We start from the raw sequence: 24,624 nt of genomic DNA, 5'->3' as shown, positions 1-24,624 counted from the left end.
TGAAGAGCCTGGATTATAGTGTGTCTCAACAATATTTGCAGCAGAAAATCAAAATTACATCTAAAAGTTTGAGAGAGAGATATTCTAAAGTGCTTATAGAGTTGCATGTATTTGATTTTCCATATTTGATTTTTTCCTTGTAGATTTTGTGATACCAGAATATATTCAAAGGAACTAAATTGTGTTGAAAGTAAAAAAGAATTTATACAAAAGGAGGGGTGATAAAATACTTCTTAGAACATAGTTTAAACATGTCAAAATTCACCAAAATCAAAGATTTTCCACAAAGAATCATTACCTAATTTTGGAATATACTATGTACACATTGTGAAGTGTCTTGTTTTGCTTGACATATTTTGCTTAGTGTATTAGGGAACTCAGAATTTTAGTAGAAAGAAAATGGAGGGAGTAGAAGAAAAAGTTATAATTGTTAATGGTTAGTCCGCAAAAGGGATGGTTCATCCATTAATAACTAAGAATTAACTATAATCATATTCAACACAGTTCTAACATATTATCTTCTTACCAAGTGGTAATCTGGCTCTACATAACTACAGAAGTTAAATCAACTTTAATGAATAATACTTTTCTTCTTCTGTGTTGAAAGAGTGTATAGATCAATAAATGAAGAACATGAAGTTTTGCAAATATAACATTTTATTAGCAAAAACATTAGCACTTGCAAATAGGATACACATTTTCTGGTTGAATTTTATATTATACAAGATTGACCCATGGATTTCCCCTTTGTTTCTTCTATATAATTGATTCTACTATATACTGGTAATTTTAATATAAAATAATTTAAAATAGAGTGGACTTAAAAACAGTTTGCTTATTCTTTCTAAACTGTTTGCACATATGTATTTGTGATAAACCTGAAACTCACACATATGTTTTCAGTTATTATGATTGAAAAATTTAACCTTGAACTATAGGGTGTTATGCTCATAATAATATGGTAGGAATCTTCATTTAGGTGATTATATACAAGCTCAATAAACTCACTAGTTGTTATAGTCTGTATTAGAATCAGTTTCCTAAAATTCATATCTTACTATCATATTTTATTAGTAAAAGTTCAATGTGTCTTGCCTACATTAAGAAGTTCCAGGATTAGCAGGCCTTTTTATATTATTTACTTATTTTTATTCTTTTCCATTATAGTTTATTACAAGATATTGAATATATTTCCCTATGCTATACATTAGGGCCTTGTAGTTTATCTATTTTGTACACAGTAGCTTGCATCTGCCAATCCCAAACTCCTAATTTATCCCTTCCCCCACCCCACTCTCCCCTTTTGTAACCATAAGTTTGTTTTCTATGTCTGTGAGTCTGTTTCTGTTTTGTATCATATTTTAGATTCCACATAAAAGTGATATCATAAGATATTTGTCTTTCTCTGTCTAACTTACTGCATGTATGATAATACATGTATTATAATAATATAATTATAATAATATTATAATAATAATACATGATAATACATAGTATGATAACCTCTAGGTCCATCCATGTTGCTGCAAACGGCACTATTTTATTTTTAATGACTGAGTGATATTCCATTATATATACCACATCTTTATTATCCATTCATCTGTCAATAGACACTTAGGTTGCTTCCATGTCTTAGCTATTGTAAATAGTGCCACTGTGAACATTGGGTGTATGTATCTTTTTGAATTAGAGTTTCCTCCAGATACATGCCCAGGAGTGGCATTGTTGGATCATATGGTAGCTCTATTTTTAGTTTTTTAAGGAACCTCCATACTGTTTTCCTTAGTGGCTGCACTAATTAACATCCCTACCAACAGTGTAGGAGGTTTCCCTTTTTTCCACACCCTCTCCAACATTTGTTATTTGTAGACTTTTGAATGATTGTCATTCTGAATGGTGTGAGGTGATACATAATTGTAGTTTTCATTTGCGTTTCTTTAATAATTAGCAATGTTGAGCATCTTTTCATGTGCTTATTGGCCATCCATATGTCTTCTTTGGAGAAATGTCTATTTAGGTCTTCTGCCCATTTTTTGAGTGGGTTGTTTTTGAGTTGTATGACCTGTTTGTATATCTTGGAAATTAAGCCCTTGTCTGTTGCATTATTTGCAAATATTTTCTCCCAGTACGTAGGTTGTCTTTTCACTTGTTTATAGTTTCCTTTGCTGTGCAAAAGCCTATAAGTTTGATTAAGTCCTATTTGTTTATTCTTGCTTTTATTTCTACTGCTTTGGGAGACTGACCTAAGAAAACTTTGCTACAAATTATGTCAGAGAATCTTTTGCCTATGTTCCTTTTAGGAGTTTTATGGTGTCATGTCTTATATTTAAGTCTTAGAGCCATTTTGCATTTATTTTTGTGTGTGGTATGAGGGAGTGTTCTAACTGAAATGATTTACATGACGCTGTCCAGCTTTCCCAACACCAGTTGCCAAAGAGACTTCCTTTTCTCTATTATACATTCTTACCTCCTTTGTTGAAGATTAATTGACTGTAGGTGTGAGAGCGTATTTCTGGGCTCTCTGTTCTGTTCCATTGATCCATATGTCTGTTTTTGTGCCTGTACCATGCTGTTTTGATTACTGTAGCTTTGTAGTCTTGTCTGAAGTCTGGGAAGGTTATGCTAGGAGGCCTTTTATATTTGTCATCACAATTTACAATTTTAACAGAGTCACAGTGGAACTTATGTTGCTTTGAAATGTGGAATTAAAGTTATTACATTTACCTAGTACGTCTGTATTGGACATAGTCTATGGTACTATTAATTGGTATTTGTGTAGTTTGATGCCTTGGCTCCTATAAGACAGCACCTGTGATAAAGTTTTCCTATTTACCTAATTCTTCTTGTTATTATTTAATAAATGTTTTCCAGTGGATAATGTATAAAATAGCACTGACTAATAAAGGCATGTATGAGGAGGAAGAATGAGTAGGTTAATAAAAAAGGCAAAGTTTTAAAAAATCTTTAGGGGGAAATGTACATAGCAAACTATTAGAATTTTGATTATTTCCAATTATGTCCCTTTTCACTTTTTTTTTTTTTTTTTGCGGTATGCGGGCCTCTCACGGTTGTGGCCTCTCCCGCCAGATGCGCAGGCTCAGCGGCCATGGCTCATGGGCCCAGCCGCTCTGTGGCATGTGGAATCTTCCCAGACTGGGGCATGAACCCGTGTCCCCTGCATTGGCAGGCGGACTCTCAACCGCTGTGCCACCAGGGAAGCCCCCTTTTCACTTTTTAAGAAAAATATTATAACTATTATGACATATAGTGTTTTAAAAAGTTATAATTTTTCTTAAAGTTTTTCTTTCACACCAGAGCCATGGATTTATAACTGTATTACATTTGAGGAAAGGGAAGAAATCAAGAATATTATATAAAATTGGAGCTGTGTAAATATTTACAATGAAATAAATGACAGTAAATGAGCTGGAAAAAAAAGTAGGAGATATCTTAAGGAGGAAAATAAAACAATTAGATATTAATCTAAATACATGTCTGAATAAATAGCAAGTGTGTGGCTATTATTTTGTTCACTCATCAATTTATTCTTCAATTTGCTCATTAACTGAGTAGTTAATATACAGAGAACATTAGACTTGATTCAACATAGGTTAATAATGAAGGCATCAAAATAAATGAATTACAAGATTGTTGACTATAAACAGTATACACACATGGAAAATTAAAAGGCAGTGATATATTTACAAACTATTTGCTTTAAAATTCTAAATAAAATAATTTGTAGTTTATTCAAGCAAGTGGTAAGTACACTTGTACAATACTAGGTGCTAAAAAGATAAAAGCATAACCTACCCCTCTCACAGCCAACACAGTAGTGGATGTTATTAACTAAATTATTAATTATATATACATATATATCTATGTGTATGTACACACACATACACATATAGGTTCATATGAGAGCTTTTTACAAAGTGTAGTGTATAATTTGTTCCTTGTATGAAATGATGGGGTATAAGTTGTTCAATACAAACTTCACAAAGGATTTTGTCATGTATGTGAATCATGGATATTTATCAATGTATCAGGGACAGGAATAATGGGAGTTAATCTATCAAGGGCAAGAATGAGGAAAAACACAACTAAAGAATGAAATCATGGAGTTATATGGCATGTGGAGCTAAATATATATATCTAATAAAATAATTAATGCATTTCAGAAATAATAAAGAATATTTTGTAGTCAGATTTATTTGTATCAGATTCAGACAATGCATATGCGAAGTTACATAGAATGATCTAAAGAACTGGACTGAGGACAATTAGTATAGAGCCCTGTTTCATTCACAAAAGTAGACTGTTTTCATTCAGAATTACTTTACAATTATGCCAAAGTTTTCTGCATAATCATCAGGTAGGTTTATAAAACTTTCTGCTCTTAGCAGTTTGTAAATTGGTAAATGTGCAGACAATTGGAAGAATTACTAAGTTTAATTTTTCACCCAAATTTTACTATATTTCAAATAATTCTAATCATCCTTTATAGATAAGTAGAACATTTTGATGAAAAGATTTAGAGAGCTAATGACTTGATTATGGGAAGTTATTTGATTTATTTAATTTAATGTCATTATGCATATAATGTAAAAATAAATCATATTTTCTACATGACAAATCCTTAAATGCAATCTATTTGAATGCTTAATAATGTCACATTAGAGCATGAATAACAAATAATATAAATAATACATACCAGAAAATTGATAGCAGATACTATGACTTGCCTGTTTCCAAATGCTAGAAAGCAGAAGAAGATGTTATGTAAACACTCAATTTTTAGATTGGCAAACTATAGATATAATTCAGGAAAGGTTTATTGGATATCACTACCCTCTAATAAAAAGTACTATGTGATATATGATATGTACTATCTGACTTTTTGGAATGATACTTTTGCAATCTAAAGAGATAACAATATTTTGCTTTCTATGTATACTTTTCTTCCAGTGACCTAATGATATTTAGAATATAAATGGAGTTTATTTATAATTTTTATTATTAAACTCTTTGAAAGAAGATTTAATTTACCTTGTTCATCATTTTAAAAGCATATTAGTATGACCTAGTGTGTAATTGCAGTCAATAATATCTCTTCTTTTTTAATGTTCAACAATAAAAAGAAAAAGGCTAATAATAGTAATTTTTATTTTTGCATTGATGTTTTGCAACAGGCAATATTTTAAGTGTTTTATATATTTTCATCATAAAAACAAACACATGAAGCAAATATTATTGTTCTCACCTTACAGTAAAAATTTATACTTTATATAACTTGACAAATCATGTAATGATTTGTAATGAACAAAATGGAATTTGAAACAGAATTCTAAATTCACCTTGTTTATAGTGGAGAATTTGGAATATACAAAAATAATGAAAAATAAAATTATCTAATAAGCTCATTATCTGTATTAACAGTTGCATTTCTTCTAGTTTTATGTAAATTTCATATATTTATATAAACACATCTACAAATAAAAATTAATGTAATTACTCATTTTGAATCTTGGGTTTTTTACATAAGAATATATTTAAAGACTTTTACAATATTATTAAATATTTGTTGTCAAAGGTATGACAGAAACTACATCACAATGTATAATGTGGCTAGGCTTAAAACATTAAGTATTATCCAATTGCTATATAATTAGAATTACTTTAATTTTATAAATAATAGTACTGTTTCAAACACCTTTCCATATAAATCTTTTATTTAAGTTCTATTTCCATAGGCTAGAAACTTAAGAGGGTAATATAGTTAAATTTTATATAAGTATTTATGCATGGATATATGTAAAACATGTACATGTATTGGAAGTTTTGTTTTTATAAAGTGCATATATATTATTATAAAATAAATATATTAATGGAGACATTTTTGAAAGAGATAAAAGTGTAAAGGGAAAACAAAATTCATCCATGGAAAACCAGTTAATATTCAGATTTTTCCCTTTGGAAATATACATATTTGTTATATACTTTTACCATATTTGATAGAATTATTTTATAATCACTTATTCCCTTAATATTATGTTATACACGTTTTGCCACATATTTAAACATTTTTCTCTAGATAAATCATAATAATTAGCTGGTATTCATCCCTACAGACCATAACTTTTAAAAATTTGTATCTACTACTAGACTAAACTTCACTAATTCAACACTAGTTTTTAGAAATTTATATGGCAGGCTGTGTGATTGTGGATAAATTAATTATAAATAAACACAAATGCAACCCTTATCTTAATAGAAATTATTTTCTGACAAGGAAACAAATACTCATCACATGCTAACAAATGGAAGCATGCAACTTTAATGTGTTACTGAGAAGGATCTATGCAATATTTAATATAAGAGCTAAAAAGAAGGATTTGTTGTAATCAGGGAGATCAGGGAGAACTTTGAGTACATGACTGAACTTTTATCTAAAAAGTGAATAGATATTAACACAGGGATGAGAGGGTTCAGAACATTTCATGCATCAAGACTGTGAAGATATGCCTTGTTTTCATTTTTTAGTGAGAAAAAATAATGATGTGATAAAAGGGTACTGGGCCAAATAGTGTAATTTTAAAGTATTTTTATATTTATTTCCAAAAAAAGTTATAGATAATATAATTTGAAACAAACTTTCTAGAAAAAATGTTAGACACAATTAAAACTTTCTATAATGTTTTTATAACTTGTATAATATTTCACATTTAGATAGGCAAAAATATAGGTCATTTTTCCTTGACTGTTTTTGATACTAAATATTTTTGTGTTAAACTTCCTGAATGTATGCATTCCAGTTTATGGTTAATGGAATATACCTGCCATTGGGCAGTCCAATTATGATAATATATTTTTCTTATTTATTTTAAATATTGTTCAAATATGTAAAGTGAGCTCCCTAATGGTATATGTGTTGGAAAAACATACCAATATGTTGTTTTTCATTTAAGTACTTTTTGTTTGTAAATGTGCAGATGCTATTTATTTTGTGTAGTCAAATCTGTTGAAAATAGGGCTATAAAAAACGTGAAACTATTAGTGCAGAGAATACAGAAAGAGGAGAAAAAAACCCCAGGTGATATAAAGGGCAAAGCACAATGTAAATTATGACAACATAAAAATAATGGAAAATTAATTATCATATCTGTAGTAAGGACAAAATATCCTGAATTATACGCTTGAGTATGTAAGTCAAAAGAACATATACAAGGGCTTCCCTGGTGGCGCAGTGGTTGAGAGTCCGCCTGCCGATGCAGGAGACACGGGTTCGTGCCCTGGTCCGGGAAGATCCCACATGCCGCGGAGCAACTGAGCCCGTGAGCCATGGCCGCGGAGCCTGCGCGTCCGGAGCCTGTGCTCCGCAACGGGAGAGGCCACAACAGTGAGAGGCCCGCATACCGCAAAAAAAAAAAAAAAAAAGAACATATACAAAGTGAAAGCACAGAAAAATATGATGAAAAAATTAAACACGCATAAAAAATACAACCACTGTTTCTTTCTTTCTTCTAATTGTGAGGATGAAATAAAGGAAGATTACATTGTAAGCATTCAGGTTTTAAAGAAAACTTTCAAGGGAAGTAATTTAAAAATTGGCTCAACTATTCTACAACTCTTAAGTACCTGAACTTAATGCAGCATATAGTTAGAGTACAGTGTTTTAATATAAAGGAATTTTTAACTTATTTAATTAGTATGTTTGTTTCATTTTCCTTAAATATGATTATTTAATAAGATTATAACTACTTGGCTAAAAAAGCTTTGATGTGTACTGTTTACTCTTTTGTCACTTTGTCATAGTCTTTTCTGTAATGTTAGTATTTTTACTTTTAGATTTAATAGTTATTTAGGAATAGGTTTTTAAGTATCTAGTTTTAAATTTTTTGTTTAAAAATTTTTTGTACTTATCTATGTTTTCAGGTTTAGTTCATCTCATCTAAAGATAATATAGTTTGTACCTTTTTTTTTTTTTTTGGATTCCACATATAAGCCTATTTACAAAACAGAAATAGAGTCACAGATGTAGAAAACATACTTATGGTTACCTAGGGGGAATGAGGGGAGGGATAAATTGGGAGACTGGGATTGACATATATACACTACTATATATAAAATACATAACTAATAAGAACATACTGTATAGCACAGGGAATTCTACTCAATACTCTGTAATGACCTATAAGGGAATAGAATCTAAAAAAGTGTGGATACCGGTATATGTATAACTGATTCACTTTGCTGCACAGCAGAAACTAACACAACATTGTAAATCAACTATACTTCAATAAAATTAATTTAAAAAATAAAGATAGTGTAGTTTGTACTAATTCTACTTTGAAGGAACAGCATTGGATTTTTACAATCTAATATATAATCAAAAATTTTAATCTACAAATTCTAATCAAAGAGTTATAAAAGGGGAAGAACAATCTTTAAAAATCTTAGGCAGAGATAATGAATGCAAGGATTGAACTTTTTGTAGCATTTAAGCAGAAAAGTGAAATTCTAAGGAAAAAATAAAACCTAACAAATGTCATAATCACATGACAAATTAGATCCCATTATTTGCCTGCAATGTGGGCTAATTATCCTAGGTCCCCCACCACTATTGCTATAGACTGAATGGTGCCTCCCAACATTTAGATGTTGAAAACACAACCTTCAATATAATGGTGTTTAGAGATGGAGCTTTTGGGAAATAATTAAGTTTAGATGAGGTCATGAGGTTAGGGCCCTTTTGATGGGAATTAGTGTTCTTAATAGAAGAGATGCCAGAGAGCTTGCTTTCTCTTTCCCCACCACGTGAGCACACAGTGAGAAAGGAGCAATCTGCAAGTCAGGAAGAGAGTCCCCACCAGGGAACCTAATCTGCCAGCACCTTGATCTTGGACTTCCCAGACTCCACAATTGTTCCAGTTATTTGCTGGTTGTGAGTGAACTGAATAAGAGATGTGCAGTTATCAACCACCACCAGATGTCACTGACCATGATGTGCATCCATTATTTATAGAGTGATATGTGGACTAAAGAGCTAACTGCAAAGTTTGTACTTTGTACAATTGCAATTAGCATATGTGATAACTGAATTTGAAGCACGGTTTTAGGGGCTGGTATTATTTAAATAAACCATAAAAACTGAAATCCATGCATATCAGAACCATGCAAAACATGCAGTGCCTGTACATGATATTCACTCTCCACTTGGAATAGGTATTGTAATGCTCTCTATATTTTCACATTATTTGAGTCCTACTTACATCATATTCATTTAAGAGTCTTAAGCACAGTAGAATTAAACTTTCAAAGCCTTATTTTCCTAATATATAGTGCAGAATATTAACATCTACATAATAATATTGTTTCTAATTACAAAAAAATAGGAATTTTACAGTTCTTGACAATAAGTGTTCTGTAAATATTTTGCATATATTAACACAGTTAACCTCTATTATTTTGTATCAGATATATTAATGTAGCATTTTTCAGAGGCTCTTCGTTTTAAACATACTATGGATAAAAAATATTTAAAATTTTTCTGTTCATGTTCTAAAGTTAGAAGGTACATCTTCTGTTAAAATATTTTAAAAAATCAGTTAGAGTTTTGTGAAATCAGGGAATTTTCTCCTTCAATATTCATAGTTAATTTGTTAGTATTTAGAAGAGTTAAAGTTCTGAACATTGCAATCATTTACTGTGATTGCTGAACTAGATTTGCTGCTGATTTTGGCAAAAACCCTGAATAATGTAATTCTCTGTGTCAGTGCTTCAAGAAAAGATATTAATTTATTTTAATGTCTTTAAGGTTTATGTTATTTTATAAAATCTAAAATAAAGCTTGAATACATCATTTATATCCATTTATTTTCAAACTTTATAAACTAGAAATAGACCACAAAAAATAACTCAGTTAAATATGAAATGTCAACATATAACACTAGGGCTGTGCTGTGTGTGCCTTGTGAGCTGCAGTAAAAGCTGAGAAGAGAAAGTTCCACAGAAGATAAAAGAAATGGAATTCTTTGATCAGATCAGGTATGTTTCCCCCAAGATTAGGAACTGAGGATTTATATTTGGTTCCAGTGTGCAGTTCACTAAATTGCTTCATCTGAGTCAAGGGACAAGACATTTAATAAAGTTATAAATAGGGAACAAAATGTCACAGGAAAAAAAGTCTCTATTTTTTTCTTTTGAAGTTCTATTTAAAAGAATAATTTAATTATTTATTTTTAAAATCCTGATGGTTGTACATGATTATGTGATTATATGGCATGTTTCTTTTTCATCTTTACTCTTTCATTTTATTATCTGTCATTTTGAAGGTTTATAATCAACTTACATTTTTTGCTAGAGTTTCTATGGAAAGAAAATAAATCAAAATATGTCAGTCAAATTTGGTCTTTTAAGCCTACATAAAAATTGAATTGGGCTTCCCTGGTGGCTCAGTGGTTGAGAATCCGCCTGCCTATGCAGGGAACACGGGTTCGTGCCCCGGTCCGGGAAGATCCCACGTCCCGCGGAGCGGCTGGGCCCGTGAGCCATGGTCGCTGAGCCTGCGTGTCCGGAGCCTGTGCTCCGCAACGGGAGAGGCCACGACAGTGAGAGGCCCGCGTACCACAAAAAAAAAAAAAAAAAAAAAAAATTAATGGAGTATTATGAAAGCAATTTATTTATTTATTTTTGCCGTACGCGGGCCTCTCACCGTTGTGGCGTTGTGGCCTCTCCCGTCGTGGAGCACAGGCTCCGGATGTACAGACTCTGCGGCCATGGCTCATGGGCCTAGCTGCTCTGCAGCATGTGGGATCTTCCCAGACCGGGGCACGAACCCGTGTCCCCTACATCGGCAAGCGGATTCTCAACCACTGCGCCACCAGGGAAGCCCATGAAAGCATTTTAAAATGGACATTTTGGTGGTGGGATAGGGAGGGTGGGAGGGAGGGAGATGCAAGAGGGAAGAGATATGGGAACGTATGTATATGTATAACTGATTCACTTTGTTGTAAAGCAGAAACTAACACACCATTGTAAAGCAATTATGCTCCAATATAGATGTTAAAAAGTAAAATAAAATGAAATAAAATTGACATTTTTTCATTATTTTCTTATTCCTTTATATGTTCCATGTTGTTCATCATCTCTATGTAGTTTAGAACAGAGTTTTGATGTTGGCAATTTAGTATCGGTGTAGTAAAGAATAAATTCTACATACATGGTGGTGTATACCATGGGTGATTAATGTAGTAGGCAATCCAAGAAGTGAATCCCCAATAAAAGGCACAACTCTACAAATAAAACAAAATAAAAGTTAGGGAATATATATACATATATATATATATAAAATATATATCACATCATTTGAAGTCACCCCATACATTTATATGCCACACTGCAGCATTTTGGTATAAAAAATGTAAATTTTCTAAGCTAGTTAAATGGAATCCTTCTTCACTCAGTAAAGTAGCATTTTAAAAGTACCTATTTGATATCACTAAGAAAATGCATTTCTTTGCTCAACACTTGTTAATATAAATGAGGATTTAGGATATAGAGAAATGTAACAAAGTATTTTATGAAGATTTTTCAAGAATAACTTTTGTCTATCAAGTAGTAAATAGGAGTGAAGTAATAAACATAATAAAGAGCTATTTTCCAACAGTAAATGAATAAAAGAATGAATTATTTAATCATTAGTAGTAATGTTCCTTGATTGATTATAGAGGGAAATGGCCTGGTTTTAGGTGTACTAGGCTATGATGCTGATCTTACATGATGAATTTTAATACCTTCTCTCAAGAGAGAAGCTAGTCTAAATGATTTTTTGAGGTTTGTGAAAGTTCTAGAGTTTACTGTTTCATTATAATGACAACAGTAGAATGTCTGCTTGTTGAAAGTTTTAGAAAACAGATATTTGCTAAAACTCAGAATATTTTAATAAAGAAAAAATCCATTCTGAAACTAAATTTTAAATTGGAAAATAAATTAAAATAAATTTTAATTTGAATTGGAAAACTGAATTGTACCATGTTATCTAATGTACATTTCCATTTCAATGTTCCACAACATTTCCCGTTTTCTTGATAGTTAATTGATGGTTAATAACATTTGTATTTACCATTTTGGGGAAGAGCAAAGATATTGTCATTACACTGACACCAAACACAAATATAGGGTAGCATCATCATTTTAATCACACAAATGTATATTTATAAGAGGGTTTATATATGAGATTCTTCCTCTTCAAGTGGCACTTAATATGAATTCCGTGCTAAATATTTCCAAAATTAAAGGTGCCTAAAAGTATGTAACTTGTAATGTAAGGTCATGCCAAATATTTTATGTGATGTTATTGGTTGAGGGCAGCTCCAATGAACTAGATCTCTCAGGAAATGGCACTTCAGGAGCAGAATGTTTAAGATATGCTGATACGGCTGAATAGAAAAATCTAAACTTGAGAGAAATAAACATGATTTAATGATGATGTAGATGATCCAAGACATAAAATTTCTCAATAACAATTAAAATTACAAAATATATCAGGTCCCACCTTTATCAAATTTTTCAAAGGTGTATGTCCTGTAGAAACCTTGTGAACAAATAAGGTTTCCAAAAGGTATCGGATATAGTGTATACAATGACAGAAGCAGGCCAAGCTAGAAAGAAAATAAAACACAAACACATTAAATTCCCTTCCAAAAATCTGGGTCGCCTTATACATAAGATATTTTAATGTTTTTTGTTTTTTTTTCCAGTTTACTACAGCTTTCTTGTTCTTATTTTTTTTCATTTTTAATTTTATTATTTCAGTACGCGAGCCTCTCACTGTTTTGGCCTCTCCCGTTGTGGAGCACAGGCTCCGGATGCGCAGGCTCAGGGGCCTAGCCGCTCCGTGGCATGTGGGATCTTCCCAGACCAGGGCACGAACCCGTGTCCCCCGCATCGGCAGGCAGACTCTCAACCACTGTGCCACCAGGGAAGCCCTATTTTATTATTTTTTTATGTGGACCATTTTTTAAATCTTTATTGAATTTGTTACAGTATTGCTTCTGCTTTATGTTTTGATTTTTTGGCCTCGAGGCATGTGGGATCTCAGCTCCCTGACCAGGGATTGAACCAGCATCCCCTACATTGGAAGGCAAAATCTTAACCGTTGGACCACCAGGGAAGTCCCTTTTTCTTATTTTTAAAGTTACATCTTTTTTTAAATTAATTTTTACTGGAGTATTGTTGAATTACAATGTTGTGTTAGTTTCTGCTGTATAGCAAAGTGAATCAGTTATACATATACATATATTCACTCTTTTTTAGATTATTTTCCCATATAGATCATTACAGAGTATTGAATAGAGTTCCCTGTGCTATACAGTAGATTCTTATTAGTTATCAATTTTATACATAGTAGTGTGTATATGTCAATGCCAATCTTTCAATTTATCCTTCCCACACTTTTCCCCCTTGGTAATCATAAGTTTGTTTTCTACATCTGTGACTTGATTTCTGTTTTGTAAATAGGTTCATTTGTATGCTACAACTTTCTATTTATCAGGTAATATTGTTTCTGGTAACCAAAACACAAGTTTTTTTGATATTTTTATTTTATTCTAGAAAATTTCTAAATTTATTTAATAATAAAAGTACTGTAACAACAATTTCTATAAATTTACTTCTGATGACTCTCAAGATATCTCATAATATCAGTCATAAACTGTATGTTCACATCTGCCCAAGGAATATATATATATAAATATAATAATTGTAAATATGCTCATATCAAAATGCCTTAAGATTGAAGCAGAAAATTTACAACTTTAAAAGTATTCAAAACAGACTTACAATGCATTTGACATTTTATAATATTCAAAATATTTTTTTCATTGTCTGATTGTCCTTTAGCAAGTACCATAGACTGAAAAAGTTCGAATTTCCTTTCCTATGGAGTCAATGCAACTTTTGTTTTGTTTAGTTTGTTTTATGTTTGGTCTTTGACTGCCTAACATATTGCAGTATTTTGTGTTGCTTTGTTTTTGTTGCTGTTCTAACATATCACCTCTTCTTGACATTCATATAACTAACATTTAAAAAGTAAATGTCAAATATGATTTATAGAAACATGTTTTCTTGTTTATATTTAAAATATATTTCTATTAATATACACACCTATTTTATTATAAATAAACCTGTAAAACTTCAGAAACTATAATTGTTTTTCAAGAAAATCAATAAGGATCAAAGATTGTATTTTTTCTTTTTTTTTTTTTTTGTGCTAGGCGGGCCTCTCATGGTTGTGGCCTCTCCCGTTGCGGAGCACAGGCTCCGGACGCGCAGGCTCAGCGGCCATGGCTCACGGGCCCAGCCGCTCCGCGGCATGTGGGATCTTCCCGGACCAGGGCACGAACCCGTGTCCCCACATTGGCAGGCGGACTCTCAACTACTGCACCACCAGGGAAGCCCCAAAGATTGTTTTTTATAATGTATAAAGGTTAAGCATAAAAATAAGCATTTCATTTACAATATGTAAAATCAAACATTGAGTCTACACTGTAAGTTTATATTAAACACAATGAATTAATGATTTCTGGTATTAATAAGAATGAATTTAGGGAAAACAAATAATTAATCAAACAAAAACAAACCAACCTGGCTAAATCATTAGGGAATATATCATTATTCATTAATTCATAAAAATATAATTGTGCACCTATTATGGGAGAGACATGTTCTGTGTGATGTGTATATCTAAGAACAATAGACAAATTCTGAAAGAAGTGAGAAAACAAAGTGTAGATATTTGAGGACAGAGACAGTAGAGAAGCAAAAACAAACATCCTGATATAGGAGGTTGCATGTGGGTTCAAAGGAGTGGTAAGAGAATCAGCATCTCTCTTAACTTGTTGGTTCTTTTGCAGAATATTTATATAAATACCTGAGTAGTAGAATTTTCCATTTTGTAAGAAAGCAGAAAAATTATCTTATGCCCAACAGTGTAGCAGAGCACTGAATGAGAAATTTTAATTTAAACTATGATTAAATTAGTTCATATATTTAATTTATATTACACCATTAGGGCATAGATATTAGCATAGCAGCTAGCTATGACTTAATATCTGGATATATACCACTTTGCACATAATTGGACTTTGCACTTACCAAGTTTGATTTCATCCCAAAGTATTCTTTCTATTTAATTATGGTTGACTTCTCTTCTAACATCAACTCTTTCTCTTTCCAGTGCTAAACTAATTGAACATCCATAAATAGGCTTGGGTCTCTATTTTCCAAATGTAATATTTGAAAATATGTTTCATCAAGTAAGTTTCAAGGTATCAGGGCTGTGAAAGAAGATACGTTATAGAGCTGCAAGGGAGGCAGTGTACCAGGTTTCTGTTGAGGAAGAATATGAAGGCAATGTTCAGATAAAAGGTTGACGATATAAGAAATTTTGCTAACAGTGGACTTTGAATTGCAGAGGGCACAGTGGAAGGATTCCAGCAGTTGAGAAGGGCTCAGGAAAGGCAACAAATAGAAGATTTTAGAGTTTTTTTTAGATGGAGTGTGATATATGAGGGATGACCTGACCTCTACTAGACACTTAAATTTCAAAAGTAGTTTGTGTGTTTGTGTGTATCTCCTCTGAATGATTTAATATAAACTTCACATATTTGCTCCTTAGGAAGAATGTGTCACAGATACATTTATCACTGAGATATTATAAAACATGCTGTGTTTGTGTTTAAGAATAATAACCAACTGTTGGTCAATTCCTTTGAGAATGCTGCTGGGGAAAAAAAAGTGTTCTTTTTTCATGCTGTGATATATATCTGGTACACATTATATGTTTGATCTCAAAAATGAGGGCAATTACATTGTCCTATGAACACTCCACCCCAGACTCTTTCTAAATGAATTGGGCATTCTCTTAACTTAAGAAAAAGAAAGGTAGACTTTAACATTCCAAAAGGCCCTGAGCAACTTGCCAGATACTGACCTGACTATGATCCCTGAGATCCAATCTCCCCTTGCTTCTCTGTGCCTCTGCTCTACTAGCTCTCTGTCTGCTCCTACAAAGCATCAAACTGCTATGTACCACAGATAATTTCCATATGAAGATTCCTCAGATTTACTAGTTAAAATCTGATACGTCCCTTCAGAAAACAAAGAAAAATGTTCAAACATAACTTTCGTAGAAAAGCCCATCTCAGAACTCACATCCAGATCAGGTTCCTCTGTTTTTATACTCTAAAAGTGCTTAATGTAAAATAAATTTTCATGTAACTGGTTCATGTATTTATTCATTCAGAACATTACTATTGAGTATTTTTTATAAATCAGGTAATGTGTTAAGCAGCAAAATTGACTGAACACCAAAAGACACCCATTATAGAAATTAAACTCTATAGAGGGAAAGACACAAATGACTATGTAAATATATAATTTTAAAGTAATAAATTGTATAAAGGAAAAACATTTTAGTAACGTATTTCTTACTGAAGGAATAGCAATGGCTAATACTAAGTAATATTGAGCTCTATTTGAAGTTTGAAAAAAATAAAGAAGAGGGAGGCAATGGAGGAAGGATGGAGGAAGAGGGATGGTGTGTAAGGGCATGGTAGGTATCAGGACAAGAAGGGTGGTAATTGTGTCTGGAGTACAGAATTAAGAGTGAAGGAAAGACAAATCTGAGATGAGAAATCCAGGAGTCAAATTATTCTCTGTCTTCTAGCATCCTTATGACCTGAATTTTGCTTCTTAATTCACTTAGAGTTTAGTCATTTGCCCAGGTTCCTTTTTTTTTTTTTAACAGATTGCTAACTCTACATGTCAATGTAGCATCTTGAATGATTATTCTTTCTCTTTGTTATTTGATATGAAGAGAGAGAGAGAGAGAGGGAGACTATTTCCACAATAAATGAATAACTATAGTTGTATATTCTGCTTTGATAATTTTACTGGTTAAAAGTAAAATTTGATTTTGTAATTTTTAAAACTTTTTCTTCCAGTTTATTAGTTCAGTCATTATTTCTTTTCTATGCAATGTTGCCCATGCTTTTAGAGAAGTATTCATATTTTGAGTCCTATATATGGCCTCTCAACTTTGTATTATTAAGCTTTTCTCTTGTTGATTGTGATCATAATTAACTGAAATTACCTCTGCTTTAAGGTATACTTAAAGTGTTAAGTATATTAAGTAATAGTTCCTGTTTATAAACTTAAAAGTTGGCATGCCTACATTATTTCTTGTTATCTAAAATATATTACCCTAAAATTGAATCCACTATAATTTCATTTACAAAAAATATTTATTAGCATAATATCTGTTTACTAGTTTGTCTCCTCCTTAATCTGTACGTTCCATGTATATGTATTACTTACTGTACCACTGGGTGACGTAATCTTCTAGAGCTCTCTTTCATGTCATATATATATGGGATCCTCAAATAAAAGAGGAGATATATTAGCAGAGGTCCTGTGTATTCAGCCAAAAATACCTAAAAAAAGAAGATGATTTAGATTAAACAGTACATTTTATAGATATGATTAAAATTTACTTAAGACAATAATAAACATGTCCACAGACTTAGCCTGCTACGTAAATTGATGAAATGGACAGGTGAGCATCTATTCTTGAAAAAGAACTAAATTAAGTGCTATCACAAATAGCAAGAAGTCTTCCTTGGAAAAATTACCCAAGTGTTAAGGAAAAGAACAATCATAAATGGTTAATTTAACTAAAATTATTGAACGTAATGATTTCTTCATAAATAATACACAGGAATTTATTTAATCAAACAATCATAAATGTCTCTCCAGCCCCATACAAATGAATCTTCTGTGTTAACTGTCTTTGTCATTGAATGGAATGGGAAATAATTTATCTTTCTTTCTTTTAATCTTTTTATGGCCATGTCATTTTGAACTCAATTGATTTGATACTTATTCAGATTGAAATAATTTACTTCTCTCTTTTGGAAATTTTAGATTAATTCTAATGAGTCTGAGTGAGTAGTTTTATAAGATTGACTTTTGAATTCTGGAGCTAAGTGGCAACCATGTATGTGGAGAGAGATATCCAATCTACAGAGAGACAATCATAAAAATTGGAAAGATAATTGAAAATGAGACTTTGTGATTGCAGAAAGATAAATGACTTGTTTTCTAATAGTTTTCTGAATCTGGTGACTGTCAATTATTTGGTTTTATTTTGACGCTAAAACCAGGTTAAAGTCACATTCTGAAAATTTCAGACAGAAAAGCGAAAATAATCTCCCCTACGGGTGTTCAAAGAGAAGAGAAAGAATACAAACATGACAATGATAAATTCGACTGCCATTACTACTTTGCTTTGTCTTTGCCAATTTTCATCATTTTTCTAAGGTAGGAAACTTGAAGTTGTACATATTTTGCTCAAAAATACAGGTGTTCACATTGATTATCAATTATGCTCTTATCTCTGGTGAGAATTTTGTGTAGCTACATGGTTAAAATATATGATATATGGGGCTTCCCTGGTGGCGCAGTGGTTGAGAGTCCGCCTGCCGGGGACGCGGGTTCGTGCCCCGGTCCAGGAAGATCCCACATGCCGCGGAGAGGCTGGGCCCGTGAGCCATGGCCGCTGGGCCTGCGCGTCTGGAACCTGTGCTCCGCAATGGGAGAGGCCACAACAGTGAGAGGCCCGCGTACCACACACACACAAAAAAGTATATATATATATATATATATATATATATATATATATATATATATATATATATATATATATATATATATGATATATGCAATACAAATATAATTACATATATATGTATATATACACACGTATAAATAGCTATTTATGCATGCAGGTTTCTTCAGTTATACTTTTTCTAAATGATATTTATTATCTCTTTAGGCAAGAAAGACATTTATCTGTGGATAAGAACAGTGCAACATCCAATAAATTCAGTATTAAAGCAACATTTTTACTGAGAGAAGAAACTATATTAATTTATGGCATACAACGTTCCTGATTATTCAGATATGGAATAAAAATGTTTACCACTTTTGAATGTCTGATAATAGAATCTAGTTAATAATACTCTAGAATAATTAGGATAGTGATTGTTTTATTACAACAAAAAGTTTAAAATATAGATTTCAATGCCTCTGACCTAGTCAAGTCAATTTTGAGCAAGTTCTATAGTATTATGTCAGAAATGAAAAATGTTGTAAACAATAGTTAATCTGACCAAATGTCACTCTTTATTAAGTTAGTAAAAATGTTATCACAAATATGAAACTTTTTTGGATCAGAGAAAATTAAACTACAATCTTATCTCCATCATCTCCTAAAAAAATCAGGGGAGCCTGCTAGTTTACAATAATATGTTCTAGAAGACCCAGCATTTTATCACAAATATTGTTCACGCTGAAACATGGTGGTTAAAAGAGTACCAGAGTATGAAGGATACATCCAGACCTGAAAGAACTGGAGGATAATAAGAAATAACTTTTAGATAATGCATCTTTCAAGCAAAATGTCTATTTGGGTGCAGATAGAAGGAATGGAGATGTTTGATTATATTTAGGAAGTAATCACAAAATACATTTAGAGTAAAGAAAAACAAGAGCCATGTAGAGAAATATTAATAAAACAGACTTCTGAAACAGGAATTGCTCTTCTTCTACCAAAAAAGAGAGTAAAAACAAGACTAAAGCCAAAAGAAACATACAAACATATGTATTTACAGGTATACAGCCTAAGCAAAGCAGGTGAATTTACAAAGACTGGGAACTCCATAATCCAAAAGTTTAATAGAGATTCTATATTCAAAATAAGCAGATTCACTTTCTTTTTACTTTGAAGATATATACTACTTTTAAATTCTAATTTATTTCTAACATCAAGTTATTTTCATGCTTATCCTTATAGAAAGTTCTCGGTTTTAAACTTAGGTGTTGCTTTAAATGTAAAATCCATTATTTCTACTAGGCAAGCTATGTAATTGGGATTTTTGGAGCTTCTGTGGAATATTCAAATTGGTATATGTCTAAATTGAAAAGGCAGAAGGCAATAAGCTGTTTAGAGAATATAAATTGAAACATTCAGCTGCAATTGTTGTGAACTGATTAAGCTCCTTGTACTCAGACTGCACTTAATGTATTTCATTCTCCCTTAAATTTTTTTTTTAGTCCTGTCATTATTAGGGTGGTGTTGGCTTTACTTATTTTCTAAAATAGCAATTGACAGTCAAAAGCAAAATAAATTGCACATTTCACACTTGTTGGAAATTGCTGACAAAAATAAAGTAGTACCAACCTTAATTTTCCAAAGATAGGAGAGCTACTAAGTAAAATTACAAAAACATTTCCCAGTAGTAATATCACTTTTTACTCAGTGAATACTATTGAAGCTAATATGATACTAGAAGGTTTTTTTTAAAGAAAAATTAACTATTATATGCATAACATATAATGGAGAATTCTATTCCCATATTAATTAAAAAACCATCCTAATGAGATCAGCAAGAAAAATTGATCGAAATGTTTTTCAGGCTCCAAAGAGCTTCTTCATAGATACTGAAGCCAGTCTGAAATCATTTCAATCATGGATTGGAGTGAGATGACCTGTACACAGTAGTGCCATTAGTCCATCTGCAGAATGATAGATTATCTTTGAAAGACAATAACATCATCCTATGCCTCAAATTAACTTTAAATTTATTCACATAAATTTTCCCACACTGTCAGAAATATGCAGGTATACAAGGAGTGAAGATATTGTGACCATAACCGAAGGGCATTGAAAACAAGAGAACTAAAGATTCACATGACAGAATTATCAGTTAGATTTAGAAAGCAATCTTTTAGGGCTTCCCTGGTGGCGCAGTGGTTGGGAGTCCACCTGTGGATGCAGGGGACGCGGGTTCGTGCCCTGGTCCGGGAGGGTCCCACATGCCGCGGAGCGGCTGGGCCCGTGAGCCGTGGCTGCTGAGCCTGCGCGTCCGGAGCCTGTGCTCCGGCAAAGGGAGAGGCCACAGCAGTGAGAGGCCCGCATACCACCAAAAAAAAAAAAAAAAAAAAAACCCAAAAAAAAAAAAAAAAAAAAATGTAGAAAACAATCTTTTAATGTTCAAACAAAAATAAAAGGTTGAGAATTTAGGCAGGTATTTGAAAACTCTGAAAAGTATGAAAACATAATATGAATCCCAGAAGGAGAATACAAAGAGAATAATAGAGAATCAAAAGATGACAAGATTATGCAAATTTTTCAAGTTAAATATATATCAAACCATAGATTCAGATAACACATAAACCCAAAGCAGTATAAATAAAACCACAATCATAACTATGTACACCATGATCAAACTTCGGATAATCAAACAAAAGTAGAATTTTAAATAAGCCAGGGAAAAGACTTAAGGAGTACAGTAGACTTTTCAACAAAAACAATGGGAGTCAGAAGTCAAAATAATGCAGTTTTGTGAGGTAAAGACAAAAATAATTGCCAACATATATTTTTTTCTGCAAAATATTCTCTAAGAATAGAAGTTAAATAAGTTCAATAAATACATTTTAAGATGAACAACAATTGAGAGAACTCATCAAAGACAGAACCAGCATAAAGCATTAAAAGTGTTTTTAAGGAAGAAGGATAATGATACCAGATGTAAGCTCAGTATTAGAAGGAAAACCGAAATTATAGTAAAAAGGATAAATCTAAATAAAGATTGACCACATGATATTATAGTAGTGGATTTTAACCTTAAAGTATATAATTAAAATATATAACAGTAATAGAAAAGTCAGGAGGAGCCTAAATACCTTAAAGGTATTCAACTCTCTGTGAAGTATTTTCACATTAATAAAAAATTTTTATTAGTATTTAATATTTTAAAGATGCACATTGTAATCTCTTGGGTAATCACTAGAGATAGTGAAAAATAAGATATAACTACCAAAATACCAGAGAGCCTAATAGAAAAGATAGTATGACAATTAATCCATATGGAGTAAGGAAAAAAAAAGCCCAAAATAGATTACAGGACACATGAGGCAAATTAAAAATAAACATGAAGTTTGACAATTAAAAAATAGATAATACTTTATAATAAAAAACTATGATTAAAACATAAAATATGAAACTATTAAACTATTAGAATAACTCATAAAAGAAAAACTCCTGGGCCTAAGGCTAGGCAAAATTTCTTACATATGATAGTGAAGGCAAGATCCTTAAAAGAAAACATTACTAAATTAGGTTGCATTAAAATTGAACACTTTTTGTACAGCAACAAAAGTCCTGTTTAAGAGGGTGAAAAGACTAGTTAAAACTGAGAGAAAATATTTGCAAACCACGTATCAGACAAAGGACTTGTATGAAGAATATAAAAGTTACTCTTAAAACTCAACAGTGGTCCCAGAGAAATAAAAAACTATGTTCATACCAACACCTACACTCAGATAGGTAGTAGCTTTATTTGTAACAGCAAAATACTGACAACCACTCAAATGTCTGTCAATGGGTGAATAATTAAACAAACCCTGTTACATACATACAACTGATTACCACTCACCAATAAAAAGAAGTTAAGTATTGATATACATGCAATAGCCAGGATGGATCCCAAGGGCACTATGCTGAGAGAAAAATAAACATCAATCAAAAAATATTTGATTCTGTTTATATAGCAATTGCCATATGACAGAAATATAGACTTGAAAAACAGATTGGTGGTTGCCCCAGGATAGGAAAAAGAGTGTGTGGATACAGAGGGGTAATATGAGGGAGTTCCTTTGTGGGAATGAATAATTCTGTATCTGATTTTGGTGATGAATACATGAATCTATGCAAGAGATAAATTGCATAGGACTATATACACACACGAATGAATATAAAAATGGTGAAAACTGAATAAGATCTTTAGTTAATGGGATTTGTATGATGAGGATTATTGTATTATTATAATAAGCCTTTCTCCTAAGTCTTCCAATAAGTTCCATGAGGCAAGAGTTTTCTCAATATTCTGTAACAAACTCTTATTTCATGACAAATATTATTAAAATCTTAATTTTGACTTTGCTAAATTAAGTAATTTATTTCTCACAAAGAGAATACTTATGATAATGCTTTTATTATAGGAGTACATTTTAATATTTTATGAATGTGCAAGAATGTTATGTGTGGTAAAATATTGCTCTTATTGTATAATTTGGTTGATATAAAGTGGGTGTGATTGCAATATAATGTGTATATGTTTAGCATTTAATAGGACTGACTCATTTGGAGCAAAAGAGTGTGTGAACCATAGGATTGATTTTAAAATATCCAGCCTAGTTTCAGAGTTCTCTTTGTCACCTAAATGACTTTCTTCCCAAATAAGCTATAATTTTCGAGTACAATTGTCATAGAATTCTACCTTAGCACTTTTTAGCCTCAGTGCTTATCCAAATGCTGCAGCTGGAATTTCTTATGAACTCACAGGTATTGTCACTCACTCTGATACTACTTCTGTAGACGGAATTCCCTTTTCATCATAAATGTGGACAAAGACTCTGTGAATATTTTAACCTTCGAAAATAAAAATCTGCTAGTCTAAAATCTCTTTTAGCAAAGGTCTGTAGATATCACATTTAAACATTAAGCCTTTTGCTTATATGATTCATGTATTAGTAGGTTGTTTTGTAAACATTATGAGATACTTCACAAGGATTCAGAATACTATAAACTCAGTTTTTAGTGAAACAAATGAGTAATCAAAGGCTCAGAAAATCTTGGAAACTAAAGGAACCATTTAACCAAACACAGTAAAATAATTATCTAAATACAGGAAGATAATGTATGTTAAAGGAGAAATTGCTGGGAAAGTAAAGCATGTGACAACATTTTGATTAATGAATGTAAACTGGTATTTCTCCTTTTGAGAATTAAATAACAATGTGTAAATTATCCTGTGTCTGTAATAATTTTAAAAATTGATTGTTTAACTATAAAGGGAAAACTCAAAGCACTATGCTGGCAAAAGAAAGCCATTTTGAATAGAAAATATTAAAAGTAATCATATCACAAATACAAAATAGAACGTAATCAGAAAAAAACTTTAAAAATCAGAACAATATAAAAATAAGTTTAATTTAATTGAATAATAGAATGATTGCACTAGTCAAAATTATTTATCAGATTAACTACTTAACTGCCTGTCACTAAAATCACATAGCTTCATAGCTTCTTTCTACTGAAGATATTCCATCCATCTATTCCATTACTCATGAATACATCAATACTTGTGAAGTAGTGTCAAGTATTTTATGTTTCTTAGTCCTCCTGTTTTTTAATATGGTCTTCATTCTTCTAATGTTATTGGATTCAGTTGCCACCACTTTGAAAACACCTCCTTCAAGAAAATCAAAAGAATGCCCCACCCCTGACAGCACAAAGAAGTCTTACTACTTCACTCTCAGTCTTTAAAATGTCCTCCCCACTGCCTTGGAACATTTTTTATTGAATATTCTCTCTCCCCTCTTTCCAAACAAATGGGTCTTCATTATCCCGAGCTCTTAGAAGGAAAAGTTGAGGAAACACTGTGTTATCTGACAAAGCATAGGGAAAGCAGAAAGCCATCCGTCGTAAGATAGATTGAC

At 31.8% G+C, this 24,624-nt stretch overlaps 1 protein-coding gene across 4 annotated transcripts in view; it reads right to left on the bottom strand.

Moving 5' to 3' along the window:
- TECRL (trans-2,3-enoyl-CoA reductase like) overlaps positions 1-24,624 on the bottom strand; it is a 105,643-nt gene that overhangs the window by 17,954 nt on the left and 63,065 nt on the right. For all 4 annotated transcript variants that reach the window (XR_010841013.1, XM_059066331.2, XM_067035731.1 and 1 more), the window contains 4 exons: positions 17,380-17,495; positions 12,557-12,662; positions 11,222-11,294; positions 4,715-4,758 (listed from right to left, as the gene is read on the bottom strand). Coding sequence is in view for 3 of the 4 variants with exons in the window: in XM_059066331.2 (XP_058922314.1) it covers positions 4,715-4,758; positions 11,222-11,294; positions 12,557-12,662; positions 17,380-17,495 (339 nt within the window). In the remaining variant the exon portion in view is untranslated. The remainder of the gene's footprint in view (positions 1-4,714; positions 4,759-11,221; positions 11,295-12,556; positions 12,663-17,379; positions 17,496-24,624) is intronic.

Source organism: Kogia breviceps, chromosome 6, assembly GCF_026419965.1.
Source record: "Kogia breviceps isolate mKogBre1 chromosome 6, mKogBre1 haplotype 1, whole genome shotgun sequence".
NCBI classification, from domain to species: Eukaryota; Metazoa; Chordata; class Mammalia; order Artiodactyla; family Physeteridae; genus Kogia; species Kogia breviceps.
Note: the sequence above shows the minus strand (reverse complement) of the source record. Positions and strands in the feature narration are given on the sequence as shown.